General features: G+C 35.0%; 1 protein-coding gene across 1 annotated transcript in view; it reads right to left on the bottom strand.

The window, feature by feature from the left end:
• The window catches only part of LOC127850870 (MAP kinase-activating death domain protein-like), a 137,422-nt gene extending 120,300 nt beyond the window's left edge, over window positions 1-17,122 (bottom strand). Inside the window, exons 1-2 of the mRNA XM_052384223.1 lie at window positions 16,991-17,122; window positions 14,747-15,537 (exon numbers count right to left, since the gene is read on the bottom strand). Of these exons, the coding sequence (XP_052240183.1) occupies window positions 14,747-15,396 (650 nt within the window). The 5' untranslated portion in view covers window positions 15,397-15,537; window positions 16,991-17,122. The remainder of the gene's footprint in view (window positions 1-14,746; window positions 15,538-16,990) is intronic.
• Window positions 17,123-23,778: the final 6,656 nt, after the last annotated feature.

Below are 23,778 nucleotides of genomic sequence, written 5' to 3'. Positions count from 1 at the left end.
TATAATCAGGGACAACACTTTCCGCCCAAACTGGATTTTTGCTAAGAAGAGACTTTCTGAAAACGAAAAAATACCACACAAGCTGCAAGTGTTGTCCCTGATTAGCCTGTATGGACTGCACAGGCTAATCTGGGACAGCACTTTATGCACATGCATTAAACCCCTTTTTCACAGAGCACAACCAATTTACTCAATATATAATGTAACATGCAATAAAATTAAACTGTGTGATCTATGTAAGACTAGTGTGAAAAATGTAAAACTAGCACATTTACAACTGTGATTGTGTTATACAGGTTTTACTGTTATTATGCATGTTGTTTTCTTTTCTTTTTCTACACATGTTAAACAAAAATTACATCTCAACAAAAGCTTTCAAAATATTTGCTAACAAACAACTGACATGTACCAAAAAACACCTGGTACACACATACACAGTGAACAACAAAATAAATGGGGAAATTTCACAATGTTTCATCACTTCCTATAAATATTGACACGCATTTTGTCAATTATCAACACTTATTGCTATCTTAAAGGATTTCTACACATTCATAGCTTTTCAAATGCCCAATGTTCCTATTACATCATGTATGTGTAAAGATGTTGCATGTTGTTGTTGTTTTTTCGGCATAGCTGTTAAACATCACTTTTGACCTTACCTGACCTGACCGCGGCTAGACACAAATGAATAAACTTCATTTATTCCATTGGCTGATTTGAGCATACCACTAAAACATTGGAAACATGTCCGCGTCTTTGTAACACTGTTTTACGGCGTGTTCAGCATGAAACAATTTTTTCTCCAATGAAAAGGCTTGATAGATAGAACAGTTTTACACTCAACTCTTGACATCAATACTGTTTGTGCATGCACCTTTTATTTTCAGAGGATTGCCAGCGCAATAGCCTTTGTACTAAAAGGCTATGTTCTCATATTTAGTAATTACTTCCATATTCCTGTCTGTGTACTAGTATATTTAAGTTCATAAAAGTATTGTTTTTCCCTATTCTGCTATTCGTTTTGGCCAAATCATTTTAACTTGTTTTTGAAATTAAACATTTAACATGAAAAAGTATCAAGTTTTAAACAAGCCGTCGTTCCAGCAGTGGAAGCGTGGCCTCACTTTAATGCATTGCATTCCAACCCACAAGGTATCAGGGTCAATTCGCGGCCAGTAAAATAATCCTTATATAATATAGACGCTATCGCGCAAACTAGGTGAACTGGAATTTTCTTTAGACCAGGAATATGTTTAATGAAGATATTCAGCGATATAATTATGGTATGTCAATTGAATAGATTCTTAATGTGTTTTCAACAATACCATGATAAATTTTTTTTTTTATTAATTTAAGGGATGTTGCGGCATTTTATTTAACCAAGGATACCTGTATATTCATAGCAACACCGATTATATATAATGCGATTATCACAACTCAATATTTTTGTTATCACAATCATCAGAAATGACTGAGTTGGTACATAATACAATTGTCAGAGGTTCGATCCCAGGTGGGGTTAACTTTTTTTTTAACTTTTTTTTTCTTTCTTTAATTTCATTCTTGTTTTATACTGGAGCTATTTAGTCCTGTTGTTTACATTTATCAATTTAAAGCATGTAATCACAAACTACCAAACATGCCGAAATATGTGAACAAGTTCATGTAAGTTATTAATGATTAAGGTCGAGTTTGATACTTTATGGTCTTATGTTTGTGATTAAATATTGTTTTTTATTAATGTCTTTTGGTAAGCTGTTGTGATCCCAGTTAAGATTGTAAACAATGTCTATTGTTTATGCATATTTCTAACAATCTATGTACTGGTACTTGGGTTTTGCCTCATTTCTTTATTTTATGAAATTTGACGCAGATGGTAGGGATTGTTAAAACAAAAAATCTCTGTTAAAAGTGCGATGACCCCCTTTTTAGATGTGTTTTATAATGACAATACGTAGATGAACAATTATTTGATCAGTTTCGCAGAATTCTAATAAACAGAACAATTTTTTATTCCAATAATGTGGTTACAATAGTAAACAAGAGCACCGCATAACGGGTGCAAACGCTCGGCTGCGAAAGCTTGTCAGAATTTTTTAATTTTTTTTAGAGGTCACAGTGACCTTGACCTTTGACCTAGTGACCCAAAATTCGGTGTGGTGTGTAAAACCTCATCAAGGTGCATCTACATATGAAGTTTCAAAGTTGTAGGTGAAAGCACTTTGATTTTAGAGCCTATGTTAAAGTTTTATTTTAGAGGTCACAGTGACCTTGACCTTTGACCTAGTGACCCAAAAAAGGGTGTGGCGTGTAGAACTCATCAAGGTGAATGTACATTTGAAGTTTCAAAGTTGTAGGTGGAAGCACTTTGATTTTAGAGAGAATGTTAAGGTTTATAATAAAGTTTTATATTAGAGGTAGCAGTGACCTTGACCTTTGACCTAGTGACCGAAAAATGGGTGTGGCGTTTAGAAATCATCAAGGTGCAGTTACATATGAAGTTTTAAAGTTGTAGGTGGAAGCACTTTGATTTTAGAGCGAATGTTAAAATTTTATATTAGAGGTCACAGTGACCTTGACCTTTGACTTATCGACCCAAAAATGCGTGTGGCATGTAGAACTCATCAAGGTGCATCTACATATGAAGTTTCAAAGTTGTAGGTGGAAGCACTTTGATTTTAGAGCCAATGCTAAGGTTTATGTTAAAGTTTTATATTAGCGGTCACAGTGGCCTGGACCTTTGACCTAGTGACCCACAAATGGGTGAGGCGGGTAGAACTCATCAAGGTGCATCTACATATGAAGTTTCAAAGTTGTAGGTGGAAGCACTTTGATTTTAGAGCCTATGTTAAAGTTTTATATTAGAGGTCACAGTATACTTGACCTTTGACCTAGTGACCCAAAAATGGGTTCGGCGTGTAGAACTCATCAAGGTGCATCTACATATGAAGTTTCAAAGTTGTAGGTGGAAGCACTTTGATTTTAGAGCCAATGTAAAGGTTTAAGCACGACGCCTACGGCGGACGGCGGACAACGAGCTGGCTATGACAATACCTCGGGTTTTATCCGAAAACAGCCGAGCTAAAAATTACGTTTTTGGGGTGACATAAAAATTATAAAAAAATAACTTTCTTAACATTTAACCAGTGTACTCCATTTTATTGATAGTGTGTGGTTTAATTAAATAGTATATGATGTATCTTAGCTTATGTAATAGCTACATGTTGCCAATTTCATAAGTTATTTATCATTTTTACGCAATTAGAGATTTTTCAGTTTTATTGAAAACGTACATGTTATATAATGGTGAATAAAATCAATACAAGGCCGGTGACCCTATGTTTTTATTTCATTTTTCATATAGTATTTGTATATATATCTTAAATATAACTTTTGGACAAAAGCGATTAGATGGAAAAAAATCAGCAAAACTGCAGCAACACCCCTTAACAAGAATTATTCCACTATATTGACTAATGTATTAAGCATGAGCGCGATGATTCTCGATACTGCCCGACAAACCACTAATACAGGTTTGTTCGAAGAACGCAAGTATAAATATATTAAAAATATGTATGGATACTTCGCGTGTGGTTGGTTGACTCATATGTTTTTATTTCACTTCCATTCTTTTGGTTTTCAGTTTTGTATCTATAGGTTTATGACCAGCAATATGTAATAATGTAAAATAAGCCGCGAAAACTCTGCGTAACATCCCGTACTGTGTGTGATGCAGCTAGGAACTGCACAGAAAAAGACATTCGCTATCTTTGATCTCATTCATTGAACTCATTACCTTTCACCAACTCCAACCACAATCAACGCTGTATATCTTTTTCAAAAGATATTTCTTGTTTCATTTTATAACGAAAACCATACTGTATTCAAACAGCATTATATTAAGTTGTTGTGTTTTTATGTCCCCCACCACTATAGTGGGGGACATATTGTTTTTGCCCTGTCTGTTGGTTGATTGGTCTGTTGGTTTGCGCCAACTTTAACATTTGCAATAACTTTTGCAATATTGAAGATAGCAACTTGATATTTGGCATGCATGTGTATCTCATGGAGCTGCACATTTTCAGTGGTGAAAGGTCAAGGTCATCCTTCAAGGTCAAAGTTCAAAAAAACTAAATCAAAGCGACGCACAGGGGGACATAGTGTTTCTGACAAACACATTTCTTGTTTTTTCATTAGTAACCTGTTACCATCGGCTAAATTGTTATAATTTAATATAAAGGTGTTAAAAATCAATTCAGCACCATGACAGGAACTACCTCTATTAAATGCAATTGAAGTTCAACAGTTTTGATAAGTTATAGATATGTAGACAATTTAGCTACAGCTTTTTGTAGTCAACTTGTGTCAATCAATATCTACAATCAACAATTAATATGGAAAGTATTGATTTTATCTTCAGTAAAGCTAGGAACCCTTGAAAGGTATTGGATTCAGGAATCTGAAATTCACGATTGTCAATTCATGATATAGGATTCCAATTTAGCCAATAATTGAATGTTTTGTTGTTTTCGTTGGTATTAATTCTGGAAACATGGAGCTCTCTTTCTATAAATTATATATTTATATTATATGTGGCTATATTCAGCAATTGAGCTCATATTATGTGTGAATACTGTTTAAAAGATATAAGTATGGCATCAAAGGGGCAATTCTAGAACTATAAGTAAAGAGCTGATATACTTTGGGTGTAACTGACTGTCTGTACAAGAAACAACTGTAAATGTAATATATGTAATGTTCGGGCAATTTAATGATTCATTATATTCTATTAAAAGTCTATTTCTTAGTCCTTCCTATACCTTCTTTACCGTATATACAATATATAGTAAGGTTTATACATTTGATACATGTATTGCATAAAAGTAAAGATCAGATCTTGCAAACTGAATTCAGTTGCAATCACTTATTGAGAGCATTAAAACCCTAATCCACTGAAATGGAGTGCAATTTGGGTTGTAATGGTTGTCAACAAAATGAATAGAATAAACATATAAATAATTAAATCCAGCCAGTAGAGCGTAAATCAGATTAAGACATATACTGGGTTGCAATTTGCATCCACCTAACAGTGTTTTTTTTACAAGTAGGGGAATGGTGGCGGGGCCCGTCCAAAGGGGAAAAACGCATCGTTTTTTCAGGAAATGGGGACAATTAAAAATTCACTCTTTTATATGTTATGATATTTATTATATGAATACACATGTATGTATGAATGTAATATTCACAGCTGAATTTCTCTGTCCTTTTTCTTAAATATATATCAATGATTTTTTCAACATTAGTTTCAGACAGTTCAGCCTTCATGCACAGTCTCACAGAGCTCCAGATAAGGTTTTGTGAAACTCTTAAATTACTACCAGATTTTCAAAAAGAATTCTTAACTCTGAAATTTTATTCTTAACGTTACTACTTAGTTTTGGAAAATAATTCTTATTTTTTATAAATGACATAAAAATAAATAATAATGGTTATTCTCATGCAAAAAAAATCAAAATAAACATACTAGCAACTTTATTTATACGAGTTCAACAGTGTCTTTTCACTATTATACAATTTTATTTTTCAAATAACTTCATAATTATGCCCTAACTGTGCTTAGATTGCATGCCTTAGATGAATTTTTACATATTTCACAATTTAAACGGGTCTCCCCTTCAATCTTTTTAACGATTAGCCACGGGACTTGTCCCTTCCACTCGTTCAATGTTTTTTTTGTGTTTAAGTTTGGACCCGTCGTGTCGCGTTTTTGTTTAGCTTTTCCGACTGTGTCGAAAACTGAACATACAAATCGTATAATATCTTTTCTATAATGTCTTTCTAAACATTTAACTTCGGCTCACTTTGCGTACAATATGTTAAAAGCGTTTTTTTGGGCGCTTTGCAGTTTTTAGGACGCTCTCTGGGCGCCGCCATTGTTTTTTGACAGATAGACTGTATACGCCGCTTTTATTGGAAAAAATGCCCTTTGTTAAACAACCCCGATAACCATTCTATATAAGCACCGCAAATATCTTTAATACGCGAAAATAACTCAATAAAAAATCGATACGAACCGATGTAAAAATAATATTCGTAACTTGATTTTGTAATTCTTAATGGTACGACAAGATTTTAAAATAAATAAGTAACGGACTTGAAAATAATTCGTAATTACGAAAATACGACCCTTATCTGGAGCTCTGGTCTCAGTTTTCCTAGCCATTTTGAGTCTAATTGGGATTTTTTAATCGATAAAATGGCAAATTTGAGCATTTTGTATCAATGAAATGGACCAAATTGGAATGTTTTTATCAACAAATATTGACACAATATAGATCCATCAGGTCTTTTCCTGGCCATTTTGGAAAAAATGCAATTCATGTGAAAAGTCCACTGCATGATGTGGGAAAAACTAATTTATTAACTCTTTATTATAATTCAAAAACATATTAATTTGTTGTTTACTTCGTTAGTTGTTTATGAAATTAATTTGAGATATATTTATCATTAGAGAGTTCTTTCTAAAAAAAAATAAAAAAAAATGTTTTTGTTTTTTTAACTTCTCGAGGGGATTTTTTCTACAAAATTGGGAAAAATATATACTCTTTTTTGAGGGGAATGGGGACGAATATCGGCCCCGAAATTGGCATAAAAAAACACTGCCTACACATAAACACGTTTCTACGGAGATTTATTGTAATAAACCCTCAAGCCCCCCCCCCCCCCCCATGTGTTCATACACAGTATGATACATTCATTTTATAGACTTAATCATCCTTTCCACTTTCTAAATACAAACCATTCCACACCATAATCTCTTGTTTTGAGGGGGAAAAACTTACTAAGTTGCTCTAATGTTTCAACCTTTATTAGACAACTTTTAAAAAATACTCTGGCAATAAACCTGAGAGAGATAAAATGTCTGTATAAGGACCTGTTCTCAGTTTGGTACATCAACAAAAGTGAGAGATATTGTTCCAGATTTGTGAATATATTTGTTGAAGTTAATGTTACTTGTGAGGAAACAATAATACTGAACATTTACAAGTTCTAAAATATCTTTTCAAAGCATCTTTTGACGATTTTGAAAGCTGAAAATTATAAAGTGTTACAAATGCAAAACGATTGAATAATTTGAAAAGTGCTGTTGTAATTGTTATATTTTGTGACACTACCTCGATTGCTTATACATGTACACATGTTTACAGTATAAAATACATCTTGACAATAACAGCATGAATGGCCAAGTGGTCTAAGCGTTGAGCTTCTAGTCCAATGGTCAGTGGTTTGGCCCAGGTGTGGATAACTTTTTCTTTCTTTTTTTAAATTTTATTTTTGTTTTATACTGGAGCTCTTTGGATCCAATGTTTACATTTATCAATTTAAAGCATAAAATGACAAATTTTAAAACATGCCAAAATCTGTGAACAAGTCCCTTTAAACACGCTTGAGTGATAATAATGGCAATACACTGTAACTCCAATATAGTGCGGTCCGTTATAACGCTGTGTCCAATATAACGCGGGGGGTGCTTGGATCCCGTTTTTTCTCCAACCTTCCATTTCTGATTCAAATCCATGTTATGCAACTTCATGCAGAGCTCCAGATAAGGTTTTGTGAAATTCTTAAATTACTACCGGATTTTCAAAAAGAATTCTTAACTCTGAAATTTTATTCTTAACGTTACTACTACGTCTTGGAAAATAATTCTTATTTTCTATAAATTACCTTAAAATAAATAATAATGGTTATTTTCATGCAAAAAAATCAAAATAAACATACTAGCAACTTTATTTATACAAGTTCAACAGTGTCTTTTCAGTATTATACAATTTTATTTTTCAAATACCTTCATATGCCCAAACTGTGCTTAGATTGCATGCCTTAGATGAATTTTTACATATTTTACAATTAAAACAGGTCTCCCCTTCAATCTTTTCAACGATTAGCCACGGGACTTGTCCCTTCCACTCGTTCAATGTTTTTAGTGTTTAAGTTTGGACCCGTCGTGTCGCGTTTTTGTTTAGCTTTTCCGATTGTGTCGGAAACTGAACATACAACATCGTATAAGATCATTTCTTTCTAAACATTTAACTTCGGCTCACTTTGCGTACAATATGTTAAAAGCGTGTTTTTGGACGCTTTGCTGTTTTTTAAGGACGCTCTCTGGGCGCCGCCATAGTTTTTTGACAGATAGACTGTATACGCCGCTTTCATTGGAAAAAATTGCGGCAAAATAACCCGATAACCATTCTATATAAGCACCGCAAAGATCTTTAATATGCGAAAAGAACTCAATAAAAATCGATACGAACCGATGTAAAAATAATATTCGTAACTTGATTTTGTAATTCTTAATGGTACGACAAGATTTTAAAATAAATACGTAACGGACTTGAAAATAATTCGTAATTACGAAAATACGACCCTTATCTGGAGCTCTGACTTCATGTATTTTCAGAAAATTCAAAGAAGCCGGATATCACAGCTTGATTGCTTTATCCGTCCGTGTAACTGATTTTAATCCATTATGGGTTAAATGACACTCAACAGCTAATTGGTGTTAATCTGTTGTTTAATGTCAAAAAAAGGTGTGAAAACTCGCCAGTCAGTGTTTATTACATGTATTCCCTATATGCGGTTCGTTGCACTAGTTTCGATAACGAACGTGCAAGCGGGATAATTATAAAATTAAAGTTATTCAAAACGATAAAACATTCTTACATTGATATGATTGCAGTTTGACTCTATAAAAAAGGAGCGGCTGTAAAATATACTGCGCATAGTATAAAACAAGTTTTTCTGTCACTTCATTATCATTCTAATATTTAGTCATTTACTTCATTTTGTGTACGAGAAATTAATTAAATAATCCAGACGATTTATTTACATGCTAACGCACTGTAATTGTTAACAGAGATTTACTTTTGCCCAGTATCAGAAAGTCCCCGAAAATCACGTTTTTTGCATGACATCGTATGACGCTATTTGTACATGTATCTCATTGCATTCTATCTAAATTTAGATTCGCTTTTTCCAATGAAAGCTCTGCCCCACATGCACTGTTCTCTTTACACTTCTGAAAAATGGTGCATGCATATTGCGGTGTTTACAAAATTCGTAAACATATTTACCGTCATAAATGTTGAAGATTATTATTTTTGTAAGTGATGTTGCAATTTTATTGGATTATCGGATTAACATGCACGTAATAAAAGCGGTATGTATAATGTTATCGATACGATGCGGTTTATATGCATGTTTTTTCGGATGACAACACAGCTTACACTTTACAGGACCTATATTATAGGCTATACTATTGATGTTGTTATAGCCCCTGCAATAAATGAGCTCAAAACTTATAACGCGGATCCGTTTATTACGCTGTTGATTGGCTTGGACCCCGTCATCCGCGTTATATTGGAGTTACAGTGTATTGTCAATGAACTTTTACTTTTACATCTTAAACAAAAAAAGTTGGTTATCATTTCTTACTCACTATTCCATTTCCATTACCTGCAATTAACTGGACTTAATGAATAAATACATTTATTATCAGGGCTTGACACTAACTTTTTATACCTACTGACCCAAAGGACCACCAGCTTTCAGAAATTAGTGGTCCGACAATATTTCAAGTGGTCCGACAATTTCTCTGTTATTGTCCCCTACCGGTTTCACCGGAGGGGACCTATGGTTTGCGCTCAGTGCTTCTGTGAGTCTGTCACACTTTTCTGGATCCTGCGATAACTTTCAAAGTTCTTCATATTTTTTCATGAAACTTGAAACATGGATAGATGGCAATATGGACATTGTGCACGTCATTTCATTTTGTTCCTTAGGATCAGCAACGTCAAAAATTATGGTTGCTATGGCAACAAATAGACTAGAAATACTGATGAAAATGGTGGTTTTCTGGATCCTGCGATAACTTTAAAAGTTCTTAATATTTTTTCATGAAACTTGCAACATGGATAGATGGCAATATGGACATTATGCACGTCATTTCATTTTGTTCCTACGTCAAAAATTGTGGTTGCTATGGTAACCAAAACAAACAAAAAATCTGAAAATGGTGGAATTTCTGACAATGGTGGAGCCGGTAGGGGACCATATTGCTTGACAATAGCCTTGTTTTACCTAAATTTCGACTTACTTTCCGGACTATCCACAATGTATTGTGCATTTATAAAAAGAAAACTATACTTTCTACTAAACTATCTCCATATCCCTTTCATATTTTCGCTGTACTTCAAGCTTCTCTTCCTTAGTTTTAGGTTTTTTTGGCGTAGGTTCAACCACCCCCGGAATGAAATTCCACATCGTGAAAACTTGTAATCTTGAAAATATGCACGTTTATTCTCCCGCAATATCAAAACATTATTCGGCGCCCTCCAGTACAAATTCTTATGGTAAACAAAGTATATTCTGATGGTATTAAGATCGATAAAATGCTGATTATTGCTGCTTTTACAAAATAATAAATACCATTTTGTTCATTTCTCGATCCGAACGATTAGAATTTTATGCTAATTTGTGTATCGATCACAGCGAAGTCGGGGACATTTGCGGATCGCAAATCGATTTTTTGATGTGACAACAGGTTTTTGTCATCTGGGCATCTAGAAAAATTGAAATTTCCAATATGTTGCTATTTTTATCATGGTCTCGAGTCGGCACATAAAATAATGATGAAATTATCGGTTTATTATGAACATATAAAGTTGTTTTATTGATGAAAATGGCTTTCCACCAGTATTTCACAATAAGCTGGCCAGGATTTTTAACTGACTGTAAAATATCAACAACTTTAAAATTGCATTTCTTATAACAGAATTAGTTTTTTATGTGTGGGTTTTATAGAATGACACGTATTTCTGTGGTTCGTGTATCACAGGATTTTACAAGAGGATAAATTTTATACAGACATTGATACACGGTTTGTTCCATACAAAATGCCTGTATATAGCTGTGTTATAATTTCGTCTCCACCCCAGCAAAATAAATTCCATCATAGTAAAAATCAGGGCTTTTCACCCTTATATAACAGGAAATATAAGGTCATTTTTTCCCCAAATTGATAGAGAAATTTCCCAAATTAAAAAAAAACATTTTTTTTTTTTACTTAGACATATTGGGCATCTCCCAAATTGAAAGCAATGAGCTTTATTATGATTAAGAATGCACCTCAATGTGTCTTTTAATACTTCTGCACCATGAAAAATAACCTGTTTCAAAAACTTTTAAAAAAACACGGTCTTCCCAAAAATTGGCAAAATGAGCAGCTATCGCGCATGAAATTCCCAATTTGATTGAAAGGCTAGGGCCTCTTCCCAATTTCCTGATGAAAAGCCCTGAAAATAATGGCAATATTTTCATCACTATTTATTATTAAATGGGCGATAAAATATGTGTACAAATATCATTATCCCCACGCTTTTTGAAAAAAAGGTGGGGATATTGTGGTTATCTCCGCCGTCCGTCCGTCCGCCTGTCTGTCTGTCTGTCTGTCCGTCCTGGCCACTATCTCCTCCTACACTAAAAGCACTAGAACCTTGAAACTTACACACATGGTAGCTATGAGCATATGTGCGACCCTGCACTATTTGGAATTTTGATCTGACCCCTGGGTCAAAAGTTATAGCGGTTGGGGTGGGGCCGCGTCAGAAATTATCACTCATTTTTTTAGGTTATTTTACATTTACTTCTTTATTTCTACACCGATTCACTTCAAATTGATACTGGACCTCTCTTATGACAATACGGTCAATCTCAACCATGCATGGCCCCATTCCCAACCCTGGGGCGCCCCGCCCACATAGGCCACACCCACCAAATTCCATTTACTATAATTTTTTCATTTCTACACGGATTCACTTCAAATTGATACTGAACTTTTGTTATGACATTAGGGTCAATCTCAACTATGCATGGCCCCAATCCCAACCCTGGGGCGCCCGCCCACAGTAGGCCACACCCACCAAAAAATTCCATTTACTATAATTTTTTCATTTCTACACGGATTCACTTCAAATTGATACTGAACTTCTCTTATGACATTAGGGTCAATCTCAACTATGCATGGCCCCATAACCAACCCTGGGGCCCCGCCCACAAAGACCACACCCACCCAAAATTGCCTTTACTATAATTTCTTCATTTCTACACCGATTCACTTCAAATTGATATTGAACTTATCTTATGACAATACAGTCAATCTCAACTATGCATGGCCCCATTACCAACCCTGGGGCGCCCCGCCCACATAGACCACACCCACCCAAAATTGCCTTTTACTATAATTTCTTCATTTCTACACCGATTCACTTCAAATTGATACTGAACCTCTCTTATGACAATACGGTCAATCTCAACTATGCATGGCCCCATTACCAACCCTGGGGCCCCGCCCACATAGACCACACCCGCCCAAAATTGCCTTTTACTATAATTTCTTCATTTCTACACCGATTCACTTCAAATTGATACTGAACTTCTCTTATGACAATACGGTCAATCTCAACTATGCATGGCACAATTACCAACCCTGGGGCGCCCTGCCCACATATGTCACACCCACCCAAAATTGCCTTTTACTATAACTTCTTCATTTCTACACCAATTCACTTCTAATTGATGATGAACTTCTCTTATGACAATACGGTCAATCTCAGCTATGCATGGCCCCATTACCAACCCTGGGGCACACCTAGGTCAAACATTCGGCGTGGGGATACACGTCGGCCTCTGCCGCGCCATTTCTAGTTAAACTTGCATTGATCCTCACTTTGTAATCGCCTGATTCTCCCCTCACCCCAGTGTTTTTTTCATGGCAATTTCAGGGGCCGATATTCGGCCCCATTCCCCTAAAAAAAGAGTATATATTTTTCCCCCATTTTGTGAAAAAATCCCCTCGAGAAGTTATAAAAAAAAATTTTTTTTTTTTTTTTTTTTAGAAAGAACTGTCGCATAATCATGATAAATATATCTCAAATTTATTTCATAAACAACTAACAAAGTATATAACTATAATTAATATTATTTTGAATTATTTTAAAGAGTTGTATTAAATAGTTTTTCCCAAATCAGTGGACTTTTCACATTAATTGCATTTTTCTCCCAAAATGGCCAAGAACAGGCCTTATGTATCTATATTGTGTCAATATTTGTTGATAAAATCATTCCAATTGGGTCCATTGATAAAAAATGATCAAATTTGCCATTTTATCGATTTAAAAGATCCCAATTAGACTCAAAATGGCTAAGAAAACTGAGACTGTGCATGAAGGCTGAAATGTCTGAAACTAATGTTGAAAATATCATTGATATAATAATATTATATTTTAATTTTAAGAAAAAGAACAAAGACATTCAGCTGTGAATATTATATTCATACAAACATGTGTATTAATATAATAAATATCATTACATATAAACAAGTGAATTTTTAATTTTCCCCTTTTCCTAAAAAACGACGTATTTTTTCCCCTTTGGACGGGCCCCGCCACCATTCCCCTATAAGTGAAAAAAAACACTGCACCCCCAGTGTTCTGCAGTTCACACTCTATATTTCTATATATTGCATTGACTTTCTACAAAGGTATTGATTATCAGAGACGAAAAAAAGACTGCTAGTATAACAAGCAGTCTAAAATAATAATACTAGTCCAATTAAATATAGGCTTCTCCATTCCATAGAAGTGAAAAAAAAAAACTTGCACTTGTAGGTAGTTTATAAATCATCATATACTTTTTAAGTACTGGTATACTTAACTTACACAAATTTACCTGCACAAACAATGCAAACTAGAGCTTTGTCACAGACGTGACGAATACCCCCACATGCCGCATTGACACAGAATATTTGGCATGTGTCTTCACAAAAAATAGCGGACACCATGCTCAATGTTTAAAACGCACTAAGTGACCCCGTGACCTGGTTTTTGACCCTGCATGGCCCATGTTCGAAACTGACCTACACATCATCTAGATACAACTTCTGACCGAGTGTGATGAAGATCGGATGAAAACTACTTGAATTAGAAAGCAGACACCATGCTGAATGTGTAAAACGTACTTTAGTGACCCAGTGACCTAGTTTTTGACCGGCATGACCCATATTAGAACTTGCCCTAGACATCATCTAGATACAACTTCTGACCAAGTTTGGTGAAGCTCTGATAAAAACTACTTGAATTAGAGAGCAGACAACATGCTGAATGTTTAAAACGCACTAAGTGACCCCGTGACCTAGTTTTTGACCCGGCAAGGCCCATGTTCGAACTTGGCCTAGACATCATCTAGATACAACTTCTGACCAAGTTTGGTGAAGATCGGATGAAAACTACTTGAATTAGAGAGCGGACACGGACCGACCGACCAACAGACCGACCAACCGGTATAATGAAAGGCTATTGTGCAAAGCAGCAATGTTCAACTGTCAAACTCAGTACTCTTTGAAAAAATTAAACTGATTTTAAAAAAGTAAATTGATCACTTTTACAGAAAAACAAAGAAAGGTTAACCCTTTCCCACTCAGAAGCTGAGTAAAAATGGCTATATACAACCAGCATAAAACCAGAACTGTCTGCCCGTAACTCGCAGATTTATAACAAACCCTTTCAAATTTGAATCTAGCAAGAAAGGTCTTTAATTTTGTTTGATTTTCTAAGAGACTACACAAGTGTAAAAATTTATAATGGGGTGGTAAAATGATAAAAAAGACTCAAGTTCAGGGACCTACCTGGAGAGGTTTCTGGAGCCTCCGATACGCTTTGAACAACTCCTCTCATGGCAGGCCTCAATTAGACGACGTAATATAAACAAACATTCACGAAATGTGGAGAAAAATGGATGGTGGCTGATGATGCATAGTGACGTAAGAGTATTGCTCCTAACCCGCGAACTATTTTTTGTCCTTTTATTAGTTTGCGGAGAATGTGTCTCGGAATCGTGTGATAATTTCCGGATATTTCTACCAGATTCTGAGTAGCTCCCACTACTGTACTGTCTATCGCTTCCAAAACTACTGCTGAAAGTACTGTGCCGACTGTCAGACCTCCGATCGGGTTTGTATTTTTCTATCGGCCTAAAAAAATTCACACATATTCCAAAGCGGACTTTTCCTGAATCTTTTTCTGTAAGTGTGAAAACGAACGAGGTCGTTTCCCTTAGACTCATCCGTTTTGGACCAACGCTGATGCATCCTTCAGGTTGACAAAAGAATATCACGTCGGTTGGAAGTGGAAAATCAGCATGGTCCTCAAGTGGGTATCTCCGTAACAATTCTGGTGTTTGCGCTACATTGTTGTTATTATGGTGATGCCGACTACCAACTATAACCATATAATCTAAGAGTCGTGGAGAAAAGTATTTTTTGTGATATTCAGCCATGCTGGTTACTTCTTACAGAGGGAATTTACCCAGCAGGTAAAGGTAAATTAACTGGATGAATCCACTTTATGCTAACCACTTGGCTGTGATTGTGACACGATGCTTTGTTTTCCATGTTAAGCAATCTTCACCTACATGGTTCTGAAAAATAAAGTTTATTATGTTATATAATGCAATCTTCACATTAATTGTTATTTATTCCATAAGCCAATATCATTATGCCAGGTAACAGGTGAAATTACCACTAGACCAACTGTATCATGCATAACTGAATCAGGGGTTTTCACACAAAAAATTGAGATGCCCTGCCTGGTCAATTTTTTAAAATACGGATACATTCCCATTCATTCTTGATAAACTTAATAATAAAGATGTGACCCTGTCACCACAAAAATCTCATATATCCTTATAAATAATGTAAATCCAGAGCACAAATGCCTTGATACTGATCCATACAGTGATAAAAAGGCCAAGTCATATGCTTGGCGAAAACAACTGTAGTATGTTTTACTACATGCATAATTGTTAAATTAACTTAATGTTTATACATTCATTACCAATACTACATATTGAACAGAAGGTAAGTTATTTATTTTCTCTTACTTTCAGTTCAGGTATTTCTTGAATGGTTTTAAGTAGTCTTTGACAATGAGGAAGATCTAAAAGCAATATCATTATCATTTTACCTGAGTCTTTAAATACTTTGAAGTAGAATTATGTAATATGATGAATGTTTTGGCATTAATATAGAATGCTTAAAATAGGCTTTTATTTGAAAATATTCATAAATGTACGACATGTGGTTTTTGTTTAGTGTCAGTTCAAAATCAAGCATCGAAGAAAGAAGACCAATACAATTATTTTCTCATTTGTAAATGCCACTTGTAATTTGAGTGATGTTTTAAATGCAAGTTTATACAAAAATAATTAGATCAGTGTGAATATAAATATATTTTAATGTGGAAAAAAACTTGCTTATGCAACCAAAATATATTTTTAAAAAATGTTGGCGGTGCCTAACAACTTTAAAAAGCCTTTTTGCAGATTTTGGCATGTATTTAAGTTTGTCATTTACTGCTTTATATTGATAAATGTAAACATTGGATCTAAAAAGATCCAGTAAAGAAAACCAGAATATAATTAAAGAAAGAAAAAATATGTAACCCTCAACTGGGCTCGAACCACTGGCCCCTGAAGTAAAAGTCTATCGCTTAGACCACTTAGCCATCCGTGCAAATACAATGATTTGATTTATTTTATACTTTATATAAGCGATCCTAGTAGTGTCCCAAAATATAACGACAACAACAGAACTTTCCAAATTATTCAATCGTTTCGCTTTGCAATGCTTTATAATTTTCAGGTTTTTAAATCATCAAAAAATGCATAAAAAGGATATTCTAGAGCATGGTTAATTTTCAGTATTACTGTTTACTCACATACATCATTTCTACAACGAAAATTTGCAAATCTTAAACTTTTTTTTTAATTTTGTCAGTTACCAAAACGTGAAAAGGCCCCTTTAACAAGTGTCGAGTAATTAAATCAAAACACAGCCTGTCTTTTGGTTGAAATCTGCATAAAAGTGACTTACAATGTTTCACACACACAAAATCACATCACAAACACAATTTCCAGCATCTTCTCGTTCGCCGGTCGATATTCCAAATAATTATTGCAAATGTTGATGCTGTGTGTTGACGTCAATGGTTAGCGCCATCTGTCAACATGGATGGAACTTGGATCAGTACGGGACAGAGAAACAACTCAGAGACAGAACGGCCAAAATAAAATAAAAATGCCGTTCATCGTACGTATACAACATCAACAAGGCATAGCATCAACGATTGATGTTATATACATACGATTGGTCAGCGCTAGAGGGAGAATTAGCATAACAAAGGAGAGTGGACAGGTGGACAGGTGAAGATAAATATAGATGTTAGTTTACCTGATACTGTATATGTCTACCTACGCCTACGTACATCTACGAATACGATGAACTTGACGGACGGACCTGAACTGTATGAATTAGGTGATGTAAAGTAAAACAAAATCATTTCAAGCATTTATACATTTTATTTATAAATAATTTAATTATCGACCTGTAACATAAGTACCTAAAGAGATATTATGTGTTTTGACAAAGACCTATAAAATACATTCTATAGGTCTTTGGTTCCGAGCATAGCTGAGTAATTCTTCAAACCGTAAACCAATAGGTAAAATAGAACCACTCAAACAAATATCATCATTAATCATTATTACAATAACATAAGCATGGAATAACCAGCAAGCTTCGAACTGGAAAACACCAAGTAGATAACATCCTACTGGACTTTTCTAAAGCGTTCGACAAGGTGCCACACGAACGACTACTACACAAACTTCATTTTTATGGGTGAGAAACAATACTCTTCGCTGGACAAGGGCCTTCCTCAGCTACAGGAAGCAGCAGGTTCTCCTGGATGGTACCACATCCTCACAAGCAGACGTCCTATCTGGGGTCCCTCAGGGTACAGTACTCGGACCACTATTGTTCCTCGAATTCATCGATGACATGCCAAAGGTAACAACATCAGAGACACGTCTGTTTGCAGACGATGGACTCCTCTACAGAGAGATCAGGACAAAGGCTGATTCAGATGAGTTACAGAGAGACCTGGATGCCCTAGGAGAGTGGGAAACAAGATGGCAGATGCACTTTAATCCCGAGAAACTGCCAGGTCCTACACATGTGTACCAACAAGCGGTTCCGTACAAAACACTCGTACAACCTTCATGGACACATTCTCGAGGACGTTGACAGTGCTAAATACCTGGGAGTGACACTTACCGAAGACCTCTCATGGAAACAGTATGTCGACAACACTGCAGCCAAGGCCTCAAAGACACTGGGATTCCTGAGGAGGAACCTGTACAACTGCACCAAAAAAGCTCGAGAACGAACCTACCACTCCCTTGTTGTACCAACCCTCAACTATGCAGCAGCTGCATGGGACCCTTACCAGGCCAGAGACACCAATCAGCTGGAACAAGCCCAAAGAAGAGCTGCGAGGTTTGTTCACAACAACCACTGGGATAGATCACCAGGCTGTGTGTCACATATGCTCAAGGATCTTGGATGGCGGCCACTACAGGAGATGAGACAAGACCATCGTCTGACCCTCCTTTTCAAGATCCAACATCACCTTGTAGATGTAGATCCCGGATCTATCCTATCACGGAGCGACTCAAGAACCAGGGGAAAATCAAGATTGCAGCAGGCAACCCCACAATCCACTGTCTACAATAACTCGTTCTATCCCAGAACGATAAGCCAGTAGAACCAGCTGCCGACCCGTGTCACTGACTCCACCTGCCTAGAAGGGTTTAAAACTGCTCTGGCCCAGCTCAGAGCCTCACCCTCTAGGACAGCGTAACCAGCCAACGCCTGTACATAGTTTTAACCATCTTTTAGATTTTTAAATGGCTGTCTCATCCCTCAGTTAGGTCAACCATACAGTCTATCAAGACTCCTGACCTTTACCGTAAGAAGAAGAAGAAGAGCATGACTTTAATAACTATGTTTCGTCAATTAAGACAATCATTCGCAACACAGAACATAAAAAATAAAGAAACTCTTCCAACTTACAAGTATATAACGATCTGATCATGGATAGTGTTCATGCGACACTGTACGCTTATATATTTGCTTTGCACATTTTTACGATTTTTACTCAATCTCGGATTTAACTGTCTGTACCTACACACTGAATTCGACCATGAGTCAAATTAACGTACCCTTGATAAGGAAGGACACATATTTTACTTCGTTGTGTTATTCATCCCCTATATGTATAACAATTCAAACAACCACAATCTGTATTGAATTTCGACATAATTACTTTTCTTCATTTCGACTGAAATACTGTTTAACACCTACAAATTATATGATCACCTTCAGTCTAGTCAAACAACAATTATTTGTAGCATTGGGGTTGATGAAGAAAATACGCAAATACTATTACAAAAATGTGATGCTTGTTGTTTGTGTGCAAGATTATTTTATATAGTTATGAAAGCGAAATAGATGTACATACGTTAAATAGTTATGAAAGCGAAAAAAATAGAATATCTGTGTTAACTTAAATATTTCGTTTCTGAGAGTTTTACGGATCTAAATACCTTACGAAGTTTTGCGTGAAAAAAATATTTCGCATATCGACTATGAAATGGTCAATTGTATGTTTAAACCTACAGTGACCTAGCGAGAACGAGTAAATGGGCTATCGCTCTCAATAAACTTTATCACTCTGTTTAAAGGTAACATGTTTCAGACGCAGTTTGTAATGGTACTATGTACTTACCGTACAGTTTTAGTCAAAATCGTTTAGCACTGAAAAAGGTCTGTTCCTTGCCATAAACAAAGGATAGAGTTTAAAAAATAGTTTTTCTATTTTTAGATGCAGCTGATGTCTCTCATTAAATTTACTACCGATTTTAATTGTGCATCTCTCAGGAGGTAAATTAAGGTTCATCACAGCGACAAATTGCGTTAAATGACTGTTTACACAATTTTATAAATAGGATATATAAAATAGAAGGACATGATGAAAATAACGTTTTATAATAATGCAATAAGAAAATTCTTTCAAAATGGACTCATTGGTAAAAATGGTCATTTAAAGCTTTGCTGACTGTAATCATTTATCACGCAAATTTGAAATGGCAAAGGTAAAATTCGCAATAACACAGCATGTTCTTGACCTTTATGGACGAACAACAAAAAGGGCCATGATGTTTATGAAGCACTCAAGATTCACCAAATGTCATTATTGGCCTCAAAATTTTCCAAGATAAACATTCTGATCAAATTTACTAAATTATAAATTAGGGATGGGAACGAATACTTGAAACGATATTCGAATATTCGTTTGTCATTATTCTAATATATTCGAATATTCGATTTTTAAACCTTATATTGAAATTAAAATGTCCGAATTTATGACCGTCCGGAGCAATTTATTCCTGATTGCCACGAATGCCACTATCAATCGTATCTTATGTGCAGCTTTGAAAAACAGGATCGAGTAATAATTTTTTTAAAGATCATTGATTATTATGCTCTTTTTAAAATAAATACTGTTTAGTTTCATTGGACGTAATATATTTCAGAAAAGCACATAACCGTAATTCTAATTTATTTCAATACTTATAATTGATCTGGATTACTTTCCATCGATAATATTTATGCTTTTGGTTTCGCTATTTTTTCTAGAATAAACAACCATTTAAGAACGATTTAATTGCTTTAGATTTGAGAAACTAAATTCTGAGTAGATAATCATTGATTTGCATATATGGTTAAAGGAATTAAAACATACATGTCAGATCTCGACGGGACAGTCCAACCAGTTTGGTGATTGTTCCAGGGTCCCGATATGAGACAATTTGTCCATATATTCGTTAAAACGTTCTATAAATTCACAATAAAATTCGTTATTCAGGCTCTGTCTGGCTAAAAGTTGCCATCGCTATATATATAATCCCGTATTGCCCCCTATTGACAACCAACTTCTACTTCTCGAGTGCAACATTACCGGTATGTTAGGCGTAGACAGCTCTGTTAGACTGCATTTAAGATTAAAGGTTAACCAATCGCGCGAAAAAATCAGCATTTTCAAAGTTTAAACAATGTTCTGTTTTCTGTACTCTTCAACATGCATAAGGTACAATAGGCTTAGTGAACAAAGCAATAAGTAGACTTATCAACTATGTAAGAATTAAATTAAATAAAGCTTAATTGAAGCATAATTTAAGTGATGTTACGTATATTAATTCGGTAACTTGAAACGAATGAAGTTTTCATTTTAAGTCCACAATATTTAATGCTTAATGTCATGAACATAAAATACATATTAGCTATTTAAATACAAACTTCAGTTAATTTTATACTCAATGCAAGAATTATTTTATGTCTATTTTACTCATGTCATATTTCAAATATAGATTTTATCTCTCAAAACGCAGTGTTGCGAAACGGATACGTTTATTGCTTCAAACTTTATACAGCCGGGATTCGATCATAAATTTCGTGAAATTATGTACAAAAGCATGAAACTGTATTCACACGGGACTCGATGATAAATCCTTGTAACAAAATATTTTAAAAATTATGTGTTCGTTTCGTTGTTTTGCTTCGTTACACCCTACTTCGGTCCATGTGAATTACTGTGTCGCTAATGTAGACTAACCACAATAGTTACTATCACCCCGATAAATTAATGAGTTTGCGATTCCATGCGTACACATCAAAGCCCCATTAACACTCAAAATCCAACGAATATTTCGTAAACTATGTCGTAAAATAAAGTAAACCCATACAAAATCAGTGTTCCGTATATAACAGCCATAATTTCACAGCTATATATGGTCTGGTAACTTGTAAATGTATTATATTAAATCTATGTTACCAGACCACATATAGCGTTAATATTTTGGCTGATGCTTTAAGGAACAGTAATTTTGTATGGGTCAACTTTATTGTACGAAATATTTTACGAAATATTCGTTGATTTTGAGTGTTTATGGGGCTTTAAATAATGTATTGTATCAAGTTTCTGACTACAACGAGTTAGTTATTAGGTAACGAGTGGCCGCTTTGCTTTGCTTTGAGTTTATGAAGATTTTCTTTCATTAAGTTCTTAAAACGTTCACCTCTCGGTCACTATACGGTTTAGCCCGTTTTTCGCTTATTTCTTTTGTTACAGAGTCAGAGGCCATATTGGACAATGTTCATCTGACAAATTGCGCGAAAACGACGTCATCTTCAGGGTTGCATTGTTGGTAATTTTACTGTCGTAAGTTAACAAATGTCAATGGTTAGGTTACAACGAAGTAACCATCGTTTATACAAATACAATTATATTGCATTGCGGTAACATAACCATGTAAATAACTGCGCTAATCAAGTTATTAAAGTTAATATTAACCACTGTTTATACAATTGACCGCTGAGTTTAAAAAACCTGTCAAAACACCAATTTTTAAATGTTTTTTTTTCAATATACGTAAATGCTTTACATAAATTAACTTTCATTTTCGACTGATTTTCAGAAAATAGTTTGTACATATTGCATAACTATGAATTGATAGTAATTCGACGATTGGTCCTTCTCCTTATACCATCCCGTCGGCCAATTATCATCTCGTTCATTGATGGAAGCTGTTATCAAAGCAATGACTTATAATGGAAACCAAAACTGCGACTTTGTACATGTACTTATAACTTTTTGGAAGTATATTTGCATATAAATAGAATATTCGAATATGAATTTTGGGCCGATTTTCAAATATTCGAATATTCGGTCCCATCCCTAATATAAATCCCAAATATGTCTTCTCGAGTGATAACAATTTTTTAAATAGGATTTTACCTAGTTACATAGGACATGAACGCACTTGACTTACTCAGTCTAGATATTATCAAGATAACCATTCCGAGGAACTTACATCCAGATCGAGTAATAAATGATACCTCTAGAGCGATGACAATGTTGTTGTTGTTCATAAAGATTTGACTCGGTCACCAAGCGTTATAATACACGTTATCCAGATTCAAACTTGGCCAAGATATTGTAAAGATAGACATTCTGACTAAGTTTCATTTATATTGAGTCCCCTGGAGCGGTTAGCACGATTTTTCTAGGATTTTAACTGTTGACGTAGTTTGACGCAATTGACTTACATTGAAACTCGGCCTCGATATTGTTCACATCAACATTTTGAACAAGTATCATTGAGACTGAGTCATGCATTTGGCTTCTCGAGTTATAAAAAGTTGATTTTTAGATTTGACTCGGTGACCTAGATTTGGGACGCATGTTACCCAGATTTAAACTTGGCCTAGATATTCGAAACATAAACATTCTGTCGAAGCTTCATCGGGATTTGATTTTTCAAAATAAGGCCTTCCGTTTAATATTGTGCTAAAGGTTGGCGAACGAAAACAGACAACTCACGAAGACGGTAGCCAGGTTTTGTGCTCATGTAAGCTAATAATTAACAAGAGATGTGTTTGTCAGAAACACAATGCCCACTATTGCGCCGCTTTGAAATTATATTTCAATATATCATTCGGCAGGTTTAGAAATTATCTCCCTTTTAAAGCTTATTACTTTCCCTTGGATTTTATTTTTTACTTTTGACCTTGAAGGATGGCCTTGCCCTTTCACCACTCAAAATGTGCAGCTTCATGAGATACACATGCATGCCAAATATCAAGTTGCTATCTTGAATATTGCAAAAGTTATGGCCAATGTTAAAGTTTTGGACGGACGGACAGACTGACGGACAGTTCAACTGCTATATTCCACCCTACCGGAGGCATAAAAAGAACTA

The sequence above is a fragment of the Dreissena polymorpha genome, chromosome 1, assembly GCF_020536995.1.
Source record: "Dreissena polymorpha isolate Duluth1 chromosome 1, UMN_Dpol_1.0, whole genome shotgun sequence".
In the NCBI taxonomy this organism is placed as follows: domain Eukaryota; kingdom Metazoa; phylum Mollusca; class Bivalvia; order Myida; family Dreissenidae; genus Dreissena; species Dreissena polymorpha.
The sequence above is the reverse complement of the archived record's forward strand: the minus strand, read 5'-3'. Positions and strand labels throughout refer to the sequence as shown.